Source organism: Petaurus breviceps, unplaced genomic scaffold (assembly GCF_028583685.1).
Source record: "Petaurus breviceps papuanus isolate PSGF00001 unplaced genomic scaffold, PetGlider_PUasm1.0 185, whole genome shotgun sequence".
In the NCBI taxonomy this organism is placed as follows: domain Eukaryota; kingdom Metazoa; phylum Chordata; class Mammalia; order Diprotodontia; family Petauridae; genus Petaurus; species Petaurus breviceps.
In genome coordinates, this window is record NW_027185797.1 from 21,662,680 (window position 1) to 21,677,589 (window position 14,910).

A 14,910-nucleotide genomic window follows, 5' to 3' on the forward strand; every position below is an offset into this window, starting at 1 on the left:
TGTGGATTATTTGCAAGAGACTCAGGAAAGAATGGCATTTAGACTTTGGAAGCAGTTTTGTTTCTAAGCATTTATCTCCCCTAGGAGCCCTCCCAAGTTGTTCCCCATTCATTCTATTCATTCATTCATTCAAAACCAGTTTATTAAGTGTCTTCTGACTGTGAGGTACAGAGTTTAGAAAAGGAATTTACCTTGCCTTCATGGAGCTAAGAAGATATCCTTCTCTTCCTCATTTTGATTATCTGCTCAAAATTAAACCCTATGCATTAACCACAGAAAATGGCCGACATGGGCTGGAAACCAGGTGCTTCGTGTATGAACTGCAAGCTTTCTCTTAAAGCTCTTAAAGCAGCCTTCTGCATGCAAGGCCTATCATACAGATCATTTTATTACAGTGATAGTGCTTATTCATTGGAATAGCAAGAGTCTCAGATGAGAAAGGAATTTAATTTGGTAGATGATTGCAGAATTTAATTTAAAAAAATGGAACCAGACTTAGAGTTCTATCTGTTGCTCCATATGTACTGAATATGGCCCTATTTACATATATGTTGTCTCCCCACTAGAATGCCTAGCACAGAGCACCCTCCCCTCAATCCGAAGAACCATACCTGGCATACAATAAATACATGTTCATCATCAATAGCATTGGAATCTCCCAATGAGAGAACTCTCTCAACCAATACAAATCAGTACCGACCCTGTAATTTATGGTCTCTGAAGTTCCCTGGGGGTCAGATGACACAGGGAGAGGGGAGTGAGGAATGTCACAAAGCCAGGATCCATCAGAGGTAGAATTTGAACCCACATCTCATTGGTGCAGAAGCTGGTTGTCTCTCTGCTACCCCCAAGTTGTGAGTTATAAAGGAGCCCAAAGGGATTTGATCTGTAACTGCGATGACTTATTTGTCTGGCTCTGGATAGAATTGTGAGATGGGCAGAATGTGTGTTTGTCTCGTCCCTACCTGCTTTTCTGTGCCTCATTTACTCAATCAATCAATCAGCAATCATCTATGAAGCCCCTACTATGCTCTTACCACTTTGGTGGTACTAGGGATACCCAGGCAGAAAGAACACGTTCCCTGCCTCCTGTTCCTCTCTTCTCCCCTCTATTTCTTCACTTCAAATGGCCAAAAGCTGCCCAAGCTGGCCAGCAGCCCACCCTGTCCTCTTCTATTCATCAAAGCTCACCTTTCCAAGGTACCATCTTCTCAGGACTTTCCTAGGTAACCCATCATCTTGTTAACTAATGGGTGTTGACAGCTGATAATGGCTTCCTAGGCAACCCTCTTCAGCAGCATTTATCATTTACCTGGAATGGGGGTAGGGGGGTGTTGGAAACAGAGTATCATAACATTAAAGAGTAACTCTTTATTATTTCATAATTAATTTGTCTGAGGCAGCTGGGTAGCACCATGGATAGAGTCAAGAAGACCTTGCTACTTCTTAGTATCTCCACAAATACCTCTTAGATGTGTGAACCTAGCCAAGTCACTTAACCTCTTTCCACCTCAGTTTCCTCATCTGTAATATAGAGATAACAGTACCTACCTAACAGGTTTGTTGTGAACATCAGATGAGACAATATACATAAAGAACTTTGCAAATTTCAAAGCAATATATGAATGCTAGCCATCATCATCATCGTCATCATCATCACCATCATCATCATTATTTCAGGTGATATGACATAATGGGATGAGGCTGAGAAAAAATTTTGTCATAGAGGTCGGTCTTTCTACAAAGTCCATCAGACCACTATACATTACTAACCTCATCTGCCTATATGTTAGACCTGTCCTAAAAATAGTACTGCACAGAGAAAGGAACTAATATTTCACTTAGGAATTGGCTTAGAGTGACCTTGTTAATGGTAGTTCTTGGGGACTCATGAAAGATTAGCAAAAATATTCAAGGAAGCTGAGTAAAATGAGCCAAATAAAAGTTCAACTTGTATAACAAAACCCAAACCCAAGAGGGATAGGCGCTACTTTTGATCCAATCCAACAAGCATTTACTAAATGCCCTCTGTATACAAAGTACTGGAGATATAATGATCAAACAAAAAAATCCCTGCCTTCAAGAAGCTTACATTCTGCTTGAGGACATGCCAATATGGAAACAGATAGTAAATATTCAATGGCTAGCAAAGGTTTCCTATTAGAGGTGACTCTCAAAAATGGTCTTGGGCAGAGGTTTTCAAATCTTTGCTTCTCAGGATACTCTTAAAAATTAACAAGGCCTGCCAAGAGCTTTGGTTTATGTGGGTTATGCTATCTATCGATATTTACCATATTAGAAATTAAAATGTTTTACTATTATGATGGAAAAGATTTTTGACCTCCCAAAAGGGTCTTCTGTAGCAGCCTCCCGAAACACCCTTTGCACTGCTCCATTTGTCCAAGACTTTGTTTTGTTGTTTCCAAAGAGAGGGCCTTTGGAGTGCCTCTCCTTCTCCTCTTGCCTTGGCAGTGTACCAATTCAGCTGCTCTCCTGTTTACAAGGTTCAGCTGTCCCATTACTCAGACATTTTTCATCTTGTCATGTACACATCTGTGAATTCCTCCCTTCCAAACAAAATGGACTCACTTTTTTTGTTGTTTGTTTCTATAACGTGGGAAGTTCCAGTAAACATTGTCAGTGTCAGATTTCCATTTCTCTTCCTTTGTTTGTCATTATTAGCTTGTAACGACAGGGCTTCTCATTTCCTGTTTGACATCTAGCTGTGCTTAAGTGGAAACACACAAAATAACTCCTATTTCTCTTCTGCTTGAGGGTTTCCAAAATGCTTTCTTCATCATAGGACATGAGATTGGTAGCATGGGCATGCTTATCCCCAATTTAGAGATGAGGAAAGTGAGACTAAGAGAAGTTAAGTGCCTGGTCCATGGTGCATGTGTAATAAAGGCTTGTTTATTGATTGATCAATTAAACCACTTTTAGGGCAATTTATTAAATACACACTTTGTGCCAGGCAGTGTGAGATGGGGGGGGGAGGCACAAAAACAAAAATAAAGAGTCCTCACACTCAACTGCTTACATCCTGCTAGGAGGAGAGGAGCATCATAAATATGTATGATAATGCAAAATATATGCAAATTGTTACAGAAGCATTCATGGACGCACTAACAAGTAAAGAGGAAAAGCTTCCTGTAGAAGGTGGCATTTGAATTCAATCTTGAAGTTAGTTGAATGCCATAAGGTGATGGTGAGGAGAGAGAACTTTCCAGACACTGGGGACAGCCTGGACAATGGCACAGAGGAAGAGGATGGAGTGCAGTGAACTTCCACTAGGCAGTTTGGCAGGAAAATAGAATTCATTGGGGGGTGGGGGGAGAATCTTCCATGTGGAGGCTGTCAATGCAGATCCAAAATTCTCCATGCCTTAGTGACTCCTTAATGAGCTGCTGTGGCCTAAATTAATTAAGTAAATAAGTAATAGATAAGTGAATAAAAGGATTAATAGATAATTGAACAAATGAATGAGTAAATAAATGAGAATGAATGAATGTGTGAATGAATGAACACAAATAGACAAATAGATAACAGATAATTACATCCCCAGTTGGCCCCCCATCCCCTCAAGATGAACCTATCCAAACTTAGCTAGGATGACCTTCAGTTGACAGGCATATATACCTTGAAGCCTGATCCTTTTCTCCTCACATATATATTATGCCACAATGGTCACCAGGGACCAGGTAGACATTTGTGGGGTAACATGGGTATAAATGAGAAATTACAACCCCCTGACCATACTTTGTATTCATTTCCTGATATACAGAGGAGGTGGGTTCTGCTTATAGGAAAAAAAAAAGAGTTTAAGAGAATTCAAGGAAGCTTACTGAATAGAGCTAACCTAAGAATCAAAAGCTGGGTTCAAGTCCTACCACCAAGGCAGCTAAGTGGTGCAGCAGACAAAATGCTGGGCCTGGAATTAGGAAGACCTGAGTTATAATGAGGAGCTGGGACTAAATGATCTCTCACATTCCTTATGCCTTGACAGCTATGATCCTATGAGCCTCCTGCCTGGTACCAGTTTTTAGCTAGTACCAGTGGGTATACTTCCTTCTCTTTCCCTGTTTTTTTTTTATTTTCTCCTTGTCCTCCAGCTGCTTCCCCTTTTCTCCCCCCACCACATTCAGCCTTTTATTCCATCCTTTTCATCCCTCAATTCCTCAAAGACAATAAGGAAGAGAACTTTTATGCTTTACCTTTGGCTCCTCCAAATGCTGTGCTCAGGAGAGCAGACTCCAGCCTCTGTGGAGATGTTTGAATATCCCCACCACCGTGTTTGCTTCCTCTTTTATTTGCTGACTTCCTGCCAGATGGGAAAACTGAAAGAAAAGAGCCATTGACAAGAGATCATAGGAGATGAGTGTGTTCACCTAGAACTCAGGACCATGATTTCAGTTCTATGGATGCTCCCTCTCCCACTGTAGTTCACAAACCCTCGTCTAGTCTTTTTTTTTTAAGAAGATATATATGAGCTTCTGTGACTAAAGAAAAAAAGTCATTACCTCGTAGCCAGTTTTCTGGATCTACTCCAAACTTAGCTATTCCCTTGATACTTACCTAAGTCATTGACAGGGCACATATTTTAAGTCTTTGCCATTCTGTAGAGCCTACCAGCATTTCTGATATAGTTATTGAGAGCCTAGGGGTCATGGCCAAGTCAGAATGAGGCCTTGGAGTAACACTGAAATGGAGTCATTTACAAAGTTCAAAACCCAGTGCTTCCTTCTCTGTGGTTATATCTTCCCACCAAAGCTGGTTGGGATGATGAATGGACTCATGAGTCTTTCCATTTTGAATAAAACCAGCCAGAATATATCCCCCACAGGCATATAGCCTTCAATGGCTCTCAGTTCTCTCCATGCCACACTGAGAGAGCAAATTGGACACGGCTGTATATCAGGAAAACCAAGCTGTAACTAGCACTTTGGGTGCCTAAGGCAAGTAGCACTAAACATGTTCTTCAATCAACTGGGTAAATACCATGACACTGGATCCACTGGGAAGGCCCACAGTGCAGAAGACTCAAAGTCATGGGCTCTGTATTCAAATTAAATCTCTTACTATCTCTGTGACTCTGGGCAAATCACTTCATGTCTATAGCCACAGTTTCCTCATATGAAAATGAGGGAGTTAGATTGGATGATCCCTAAGACCCATTCCAGCTCTAATCCTGGAGCTAGATGTCCTCTGACATTAAGCCAGTTTCTAGATTCTCTGACCCTGAAAACAACTCCTTTGTCAGGAAATGGACATTTTAGACTATCTCAAGGATAGTCTGCTGCACTAAGGACTGTGATGAGGAATGGCAGAGTTTGTCTGGTATCCTGCCACTGGTGCAAGAGGCACACCTTCTAGGACCCTTACATCATCATCATTATCATCATAGCTAGCATTTATATAATGCTTTGTAGTTTATAAAACATTTTACAAACATTATTGCATTTGATTCTCATAGAAACCCTGGGAGGTAGGTACTGTTATTATCCCCATTTTGTAGATCAGGAAACTGAGGCAGACAGAGGTTAAGTAGCTTGCCCAAGGTCACACACACACACACAGCTAGGAAGTGTCTGAAGTTGGATTTGAATTCAGATCTTCCTGACTTCAAGTTCAGCATTCTGTCTACTGTACCACCCCATTTAATTATTCATGCTAACTAGTGTCTATACTGCTGAAAGTATAATTGCTATTAAAATGTAAATATAATTAATTTCAAAGTTGCACAGTCTTTAAAAATCATTATTTTAAATGCTCATGCCCTCTAAATTTCAGCGCCCTGGGACCAAGAACCAGTCACCCCACCCTAGTTATGGCTCTGCATATATGGTATGTGTTCATTTCCACATAAAGTCCTTCCATTTAACGGTCTCAACTCTGGATTGAAAAAAAAAGTTTGCTAATAAAACAAGGGTAACTGTTAAGGCCACACAGAAAACAGTTTTGTTATGAGTACACATGTAAGCTGTCACCTCCTGTTGTGAGAGTGGTGCAGTTAGCCCTCGGTTTGAATTCTTTATAAAGATAATTCTTTAAATATAACCATTACCATTTCCAACTTCAGACCAATTTTTCCCCCCTTCACTTGGCATGCTCTCTTCTATTCCCTATCCCTGTCTCTCCCCTTCTTTCCTCCCTCTTGGCATGATCCATAAGAATAAATATCTCAAGTAGTTGAACAGGTCCCAAAATCTGTCTTGACTTCAAAAGTGGGGACAGGGGGCATTAAATGCATGGACTCTTCCAGGACCTTATCTCTGTTTCACGTAACATTTGGAGAGTGCCCTCAACATTTGCCCCCTTTGTGTTTACAGTCTGCTAACCAGGAATGTTTCCAGCATCCCAGGTTGAGAATGCTAGAAGGAAGCACTCTGTAGGGGAATTCGGTAGACAGCATGGAGTGCCCAGGATCTGAGCTCACTCTCGACATAGGTTGTGATGTCTTGATCTCACTCACACTCTTTGATGTTGTTGGGTTTGGTTTTTGTTTGTTTGTTTTTTGGCACAGGATTCAGATTAGGGAATAATAAAGTTTTCTGGTAAATTGAAGGTCTCTTAGCTCATCTGAGACATCTCTATAATTAAAGCCTGATATAATTGGTTCTTTCCCAAAGAGGGAGGGAGGGAAGGAAGGAAAGAAAGAAGCCTGTCACCTAAGAAAAGTCTAATTTTAAGTTCTAGTAGACATCACTGGTTCTGCCCCGTGTCCGTATAAATTTCTGCAAAAGCTCTTCAGATAAAGCAATAAGACGGAAGACATAAAAAATATTGCCTCTTCTTAACGTATGGTGACCTGAGAACCTTATATATTTGTCTGCTTCACTTCTGAAGCACCTTCCGTCTGGAGAGCTAGCCACTCCTCTGCACACTTTTTAATTTCTTAACAATGAGCACCCTTCAAACAACACAGTAGCAGAAGAGCAGGAGTGAGAAGGAGAAGCAAAGGGTGAGGTAGTGATATGTGGTGCCACAGGAAAGAGAAATATAGAAATGAAAACATTTGGTATGTGCTGTTGTTATCCTAACTTTGCAGATGGGGACACTGAGATGTCAGATGGTTAAGTGCCATGCCTAGAGACACACAATGAACAGGTGATAACAGCATCATAGATTTAGAGCTTAAAGGGACCTTAGCATCCAACTTCCTCATTTTGCATATAGGGAAACTGAGGCAACAAGAGTTTAAGTGATTTGCTGGGAGTTGTACAGTTTATAAGTAACTGAAGCAGGATTTTTAACATGGGTCTTATTGACTCCAAGCCCTGTGCTAACTGTACATAGAATATGAATGAAACCTACCACAGTATAGGGCTCAGTGTATCTTGACACCTTAACTGGTTAATCTATGACCTAACTGATCAAAAAAAAAAGGTGAGGCATCAGTGAGATGTCTCAATACTCATATCACATTTTAATAGCAAAATAACAAAAATAGGTATATAGGTATAAATGACTAGTAAGTTAAACCGGTTAACAATTATTTGGCTTTAAGAATGGAACTCGAGATACAGATATAAAAATGAAACAGTCCCTTTGTTTAAGGAGTTTACATTCTATTGGGGAAAACAACATATACATGTTAACACATAAAAAATGGATATATAGTGTTAAGGGGTATTAGGAAAAAGTAAATGCAAGGTAATTTTGGAAAGGAAGGTATTATAGGGAGAGATTGGAAATGATCCTTTGTAGGAAAGAAATGATTTTGAGAGACAGAGGGGAGGGGAGAGCATTCCATGCATAGAGGACAGTGTTTGCAAAGGGACAACGATAGAAAGTGGAATGTCACTTATCCAAGACAGCAATTTGGCCCTTTTGACCGCAATGTAGAGTGTGTGAAGGAATGTCAGCTGTAATAAGTCTGTAAAGGTAGGTGAAAGTCATGTTGTGAAGGACTTTCAATGCCAAAAAGACATTTTACCTTAGAGAAAATAAGGAATAACTACGGTGCTTTGAGCAGGGGATTGATGTGGTTAGACCTTCACTTAAGGAAAATCACTTTTGCAGCTGTGTGGAGGATAGATTGCAGCAGGAACAGAATTGAGGACAAGAGACCAATCAAGAAGCCATTGCCATAGTCTACCCCCCCCCAAAAAAAAAGCAAAGTCAAGATATTTGAGTGTAGAAAGCAGTGCAATGAGCTTCTTTCCACAAACACCTCCTCAAAGGTCTAAAAAATGCACAAACCAAATTCTGATGGGTGAAATCCAGAGATGATGACAGCCTGACCTGGAATAGTTATAGAGCCAGTGAAAAGAAGGCAGAATTGAGAAGAATTAGTAACTGACTGATCATGTGGGGTAAGGGAGAGTGAGGGGTCAAAGATGACCATCAAATTCAGGGGGTGGCTAGGTGGCGCAGTGAATAGAGAACTGGCCCTGGACTCAGGAGGACCTGAGTTGAAATCCAGCCTCAGACACTTATCATAAAAACTAGCCTTTGACCTTGGGCAAGTCACTTAGTCGCAATTGCCCTCCAAAAAGCAAAAAAAAAAAAAAAAATCAGAACCTGGTTGATTAGAAGGCTGGTGATTCCCATAAAAGCAGGAGGTCAGTTTGAAAGAAATGGATTTGGCAGAGAAATGAGCTGCTTTGGACATGCTGAGTTTGAAGTGCTTATGGGATCTCTATTTGGAAATGTCTAATGGGTAGCTGGTGGAACAGGACTGACACTTTGTGGTATCAATCATAAAAAAAGATAATTGTGGAACCCATGAAAGCTTAGGAGATCAGTGAGAAAGAGAATAGGAGAAGACTATATCTTGGGATATAGTCATAGTAATCCAACCATGGAGGCTGAGAAGAAGAGGCCCATCACTCTAGAAGAGATGAGAGGAGAGGAGGGGGGAACAGTAACATGAACACCTGGAGAAGAGAGAATGGATTTGGGGGGGGAGGGGTTCATCAACAATGTCGCATGCTGAAGAAAGGTCGGGAAGGACCAGATGAGAAAAGTCTGTTGACGTTAAAGACATAAATAATGCATTCAGCTTTTCAACAGCCTTCCTTAAAAAATGGCCCCCAAAATGGAGCACTGTACTCCAAGGCCAGGGCAGAGTGCAGTGGGAATTTCCTCTCTCTCTTTCACCACATACTCAATGAAACCCAGGACCACTCCCAAATTAGCAATCAAACAGCTGAGCATTCTTAGTGAAATATAAGCCTCATCTCCCCTGTCCACCCTCCCCCCCACCCAATTTTGCTTTTTCCTGCTTTAAAGAAAAGACCATATCATTTGGTAAACAAATTGATTAGTCATGAAAAGGCAAATGAAGGATAATGTTCACAAAGGACATCAGTTTCCATATAATAAGAGGGGAATAAACTACATGGCCTAAGAAACAGACTTCCTTTTCCTCACCCCCTTCCCTCTTCCACTTCCCTTTCTACTCTTTCTTCCCATCTCTCTAATTCTCCTTCTTTTCTCCATTCCCATTGATCTCTCTTCCGTATCTTTTTTCTCAATATCTTTGTCTTTCTCTTTTCTGTACCATATTTTTATGTTTCCATTGAGCAAACCAAGAATCTTACAAAGAAATAATTTCCTTCCTGTCTCTTATTTTCCCTTTTCTTTCTCACTTTTCCTTCTCTCTCCCTTTCACTTCCCTTCTCCTTTATAAATAATATAGAAATGGTCTACCTGAGGAAAAAATAATTTACCTTCAGCCATATACCTTTTTTTCTCTCCTCACGTAGCTGTATTAGCAATTCAGTGTCTAGACTTCTTGGAACATGAGATGGTATTTGGAGTTTATTCAGGGAACCTGAAAATGATTCTTCGGGCCTCCTGATCTATAAAAAAATGGGTGGACCACATCCCCAGATCCACCACAATCAGCTATGATGTTCAACACCATGTAGGCACCATCAAAGAAAGGCTATTTGTCTTTGTTTATTGCCTCTGGAACACTGGTTAAGGAAGTCAGCATAAGAAAAGGATATCATTCTCATGAGGATTTCAATGAGCAGAACCCAGGAGAGCTTAACAAGTCTAGAAGCCAGACTCTGGAACTCAAGAAATCCTTCTAGCAATTGAGGGTTCTTAATCTGGGCATCTGGAAACTTTGGTTTTAATATTTAGGCAACTGTTTTCAGTGTAATTGGTTTCCTTTCTAATCCTCTGTATTTTATTTTGCATATTTAAAAATATTCTGAGATGGTGTCAACAGGTTTCACCAGACACGAAAAGGTCCTTCAAATTCTATCCTAATTCTTTGATATATGTTGTCTTGATAATATATAAGTGAATATATCAAAGATGAACAGATGAATAAATAAATAAGTGAGTGAATAGATGGGCAGGCAGACAGATTAGATATGTTGGTAGGTAGACAGACAGACATTCACACATTGATGGCCCTTTTTACCGACATGATTAAGGCTGGCTGCCATTACTTTGTGTATTTGAAGGGATTAGACCACATGTCCCCAGGGAAAGTTTGGAATTATTTGTGATGAACAGCCCAAGGCTACAAGTTAAAATTATGTTTTAAAATAATATATATTTAAAACATATATTAAAATAAGTGGGTGAGCTTATTCTATTAGTTTTAGGCTGCCTCTTGTGAGTCTTTACTGGAATTACCAGGCAGATCCAAGATTCCAGTAATGTCTTTATGCCCACCCCCACATCATCACACCCCAGAAATGACCTGTCCATGCCTTTTCATCATCTGGTTTTCTTGTCTGTGTCTTTCCACAAGTCTTCTCTAAAGGACTTATTGTGAGGTTTTACCCAAAGAAAGGGCCTCCTGGTTCCCCAAAACTTTATAATATAATATTATCCTTAGAAAATGTGCTCAAGCACCTTAAGAAAAAGGGATTCTTCTTCTCTTTCCAATCAGGCTTCTCCAGACTGCCCAGAACTCTGTCCTCTGGGCCTGAAGTGGCCTCCACAAGTCAGCCAGAAAGAGGAGACAGAGACTAGTCAATTTGTGAAAAGCCGAGTATGAGTTGAATTCATTCTGAGCCTCAATCCCTCCATTAGCTCCATTAGTCAGAACAGGCCTGAAGGAGAAAACAAGCACATAGGTTTGGGAGAGTCTGGGTGTGAAGTCCAGGCAGAGTGTGGGGAAGAAATCACCACCAAGATGCAGCTCCGAAGTATGAGACCCCTTGCTTTCTAGTGGAAAATGTCCTAGACTGGAACTCAGGAGGCTTGGGTCCAGATCCCAGCTCCACCTCTTCCTCTCTGGGCTGCTGAATCAACAGAGCATTGGACTTGGAGTCCAGAAGACCTCAGCTTTGATCTTGCCTCAGGTCCTTACTCCTTATGTGACCTTGGACAAGTCCTTTAGCCTCTATCTACCTCAGTTTTCTAATCTTTAAAATGGGGATAACAATAGTATCTACCTTCCAGTGTTGTAGGATCAACTGAGATATTGAAAGTGTTTTGCAAATCTTAAAGTTATTTTTAAATGTTACCTATTCTTTTTTAAAATTAATTTTTTTTTTTTTGCTTTTTGGAGGGGGAGGGCAGGGCAATTGGGGTTAAGTGACTTGCCCAAGGTCACACAGCTAGTAAGTGTTAAGTGTCTGAGGCCGGATTGGATTTGAACTCAGGCCCTCCTGACTCCAGGGCCAGTGCTCTATTCACTGCACCACCTAGCCACCCCAAATGTTAACTATTCTTATTCTTATCATCATTATTATCTTGGGACCTTGAGAAAGGCCCACCTTTCCTTTGAGCCTTAGTACCTTCATTTGTTTGGACTAGATGACTTCTAGCTCTAAGTCTATGAACCTGTGAAGAAGTGACTTTGCCTTCCTGGGCCTCAGTTTCCTTCTCTGTAAAAGGGAGCTGAATTAGGTGACATCCGAGTCCCCTTTTGGTCTATGATCTTATGAGCCTGAGAACCTCCCAATATGCATCGTGTTAATAAAATACCACCCATGCCACAGCAGCATCCACTGAACTGTGGCAGAACAACTTTAAACTCCCTTTCCTTTTCCTGTCCTCTTTCCCTTCCCTCATAATAGAAAGAGCCCTGACCCTAGAACTGAAAGACCAGTCAATAAATAAACGAGCATTGATCTGTGGTAGATACTGTGCTCAATGCTGGTGACCAAAAAAAAAAAAAGGCACGAATAAAATGGCCCCTGGCCTCAGAGAGAAGTTCCACAGGGTTGTGGAGAGTCAGACAAGACTGAAAAATGACTGAACAGCACAAACAACAGAGGCTCGGAGATTTGGAGCTAGGAGAGACCTTGGAAATCATCCAGTCCATGCCCCTCACTTTACAGAGGAGGAAACTGAGGCCTAGAGAGGTAAATCAGCTTGCCCAAGGTCACACAGCCAGTGAACAGCAAACCAGAATTGGAACCCAGATTCTCTGGCTCTGGTTCTGGCTTTCTTTTAACTGCACTACTCTGCCTCAGGTGGAAACCAGTTTTGTGCCAGTGACTCAGAAATCCTCTGCAGAAGAGGGCAAGTAGAACTCTTGAACAGATGGAGGTATAGACCTCTAGGACAGTCCTCCTTCAGACGTGCTGCCTACTGAAATCTGGTTGCCTTTTCTTAGCTCAGAGCTAAAAATGTGGCGCTCAAAGCTCATTGGTCAATGACTAACTCCAGGCCTCCCCTCACCAAGCATTCCCTAAGGGAATTTTGGCAATTCATTCTTTCGAGGAAAAAAAAAAAACATTTATTATGTGCCTGCTGTATATAAACCTCTGTCATAGATGCAAACACAAGGTTTAGGTGAGGTATGATCTCTCCCTGGAGGATGCTTACCATGTGGAACCAGGCACCAACATACAAAGCTGAAATACACAATACCAAAAATAAGCTCTCTGGAGAGTTTACAGAACAAGGCAATCGATGAGGTCCAAAGGAGATGAACAGTGGGATCGGGGAAAGGGAATAAGAAATACACCTAAAGGCACATGGCTTGAGCCTACAAAGGACAACAGCCAGTTTGGGCATTTATTTTTTCTATACCTAACCTCAAATTGAATATACCAGGGGAGGCTGATGGATATTTTCATCTGGGACAGAAATTCTTGGCTTACATCTTTAGCCATCATTAAAAATAAATTTCAAAATTTAAACCTTTATAGGGCTTGATTCTCAGATCAGATAGCTTCCTTTCATGAGTATTTTAGATACCAAAACCAGGATCTGTGACCATGTTTTAGATACAGTGTGTATATTTATGCAGCCCCCTAATATCTGCATTCAGTAAACAAAACTGATTAATAGTAGTAGACCTTGTAACTTTCCATAAAACTCTTCTTCTGAACATGTATATATTTTGAAGTTTGTTTATATGAAGAAATTCAGGTCCTAAAGCTCAAGTCTGTCAAATTTCAGAAACATGTAACTGCTCCACATCGTATGAAAATGGAGTAAAATAAGTCCAATGTCTATTGGATTGTTCAGTATCTGGGAACAGGGAGAATTGGAGTTAGTGCATCTGGCATTCTCGAGATAGAATTCACATTCACACAACAATAACAATACAAAGCACTTTCTCTACTTCATTTTATTTAGTCCTCACAAGCGCAGAGTGCTGTAAGCACTATTATTATCCCCATTTTGTCACTGCTGAGCATCTCACAGCTTAGGGTTTCAGACAAGATTTGATCTCAGGTCTTCTTTAAGCCAAGTTCAGTCCTCCTTCCAGTTCACCTGAGAGAAGCTGATACTTTTATACCTCACTGAATAATTAGTCAAAAGCATTTATTAAATGCCTACTGTGTGCTAGACACAGTGCTAAGCGTTAGATCTGAGGAAAGGCAAAAATAAAAAGTCCTCATCCTCCAGGAGCTTACAGTCTAATAGAATTAAAATAACCAGATGAGAAGAAACAAACATAAAAGCTAACTCTTATATATAGCACTTTAACAGTTGCTTAACAAACTTTATATGTTAACATATCACTTTTAATCTTCACTATTAATATCCCCATTTTACAGCTGGAAAAACTGAGGCAGAGATTAAGTGACTAGCACAGTTAAGTATCTGAGGCAGGATTTGATCTGTGGTCTTCTAACTCCTAGGTTATAGAAATAATCAGGCTTGATAGGAGTTTCACAATCCATCTGTAAGAAAGACTGGTCAATCAGAAGATGGTGTGGTGAGAGAATAAATTTGAATGTGAAATCAGGAAGACATGAATTCATTCACATCTCAGCCTGGATACTTGTTAAATTTGGATCCTTAAGAAAATCAATCTCTCTCTCAATGCCTGGTACTTAGTAGGCACATAATAAATGCGTGTTGACTTGACCCATCTGGAAACTGGAGATAATAATACACTATCAGGAGCCTTTTCTAGACTGTAAAGCAGTATGGCCATGTGAATTATTATTTGACAAAACAGTTGTCCACAAATTATGTATCTCCATTAAAGGGATTGTTTCCAAAGGCTAATGCTCTGTCGGAAAGCCTCCTGCTTCCATGGGGATGGGAAGTAATCTAAAAAGGTGGCTGTTTGTGGTTATTTTTAAGTGTTTTTCATGAACTGCTCTGCTCCTTTCTTGTTTGGAATGCCAACATTGCCAGACAGGACCCCTTTAGGCCCGGGGGGCGGCTGGTGCTGTCATTTCGTTGTTCTGATTCTGAAATTAATAAGGCATTGTACCGCGGGTGACGGCTAATAGATCATTGTCTGACTTATTCTCTGCTTTGCATACAAAACACTCACATGGATTTACCTGTGATTCCCTCTAGTATATGACTGCGGCTGCACCTATGCAAGGGACCTACATTCCCCAGTACACTCCTGTGCCTCCAACAGCCGTCCCTATAGAAGTAAGTTTACTTTTGTTCCTCCAGGGAGAGCTAAGGGGGAGGTTTGTTGGGGGGTAGGGGAAGCTGCACATGGCAGCCCAGTGCTATCTCATACAGCCTCCTTCCCCAGCACATGGAGGAATCATTGTATACCAATGAGCA

The 14,910-nt window shown here is 40.8% G+C and overlaps 1 protein-coding gene across 18 annotated transcripts in view; it reads left to right on the plus strand.

Moving 5' to 3' along the window:
- RBMS3 (RNA binding motif single stranded interacting protein 3) overlaps positions 1–14,910 on the plus strand; it is a 1,480,592-nt gene that overhangs the window by 1,446,796 nt on the left and 18,886 nt on the right. For 12 of the 18 annotated variants that reach the window (XM_069088563.1, XM_069088548.1, XM_069088550.1 and 9 more), the window contains 2 exons: positions 5,791–5,844; positions 14,689–14,769. The exons of 1 other annotated variant lie outside the window; for it this stretch is intronic. In XM_069088563.1, coding sequence (XP_068944664.1) covers positions 5,791–5,844; positions 14,689–14,769 — 135 coding nt within the window. The remainder of the gene's footprint in view (positions 1–5,790; positions 5,845–14,688; positions 14,770–14,910) is intronic. 5 more of the 18 variants (XM_069088557.1, XM_069088552.1, XM_069088558.1 and 2 more) reach the window with 1 other exon arrangement.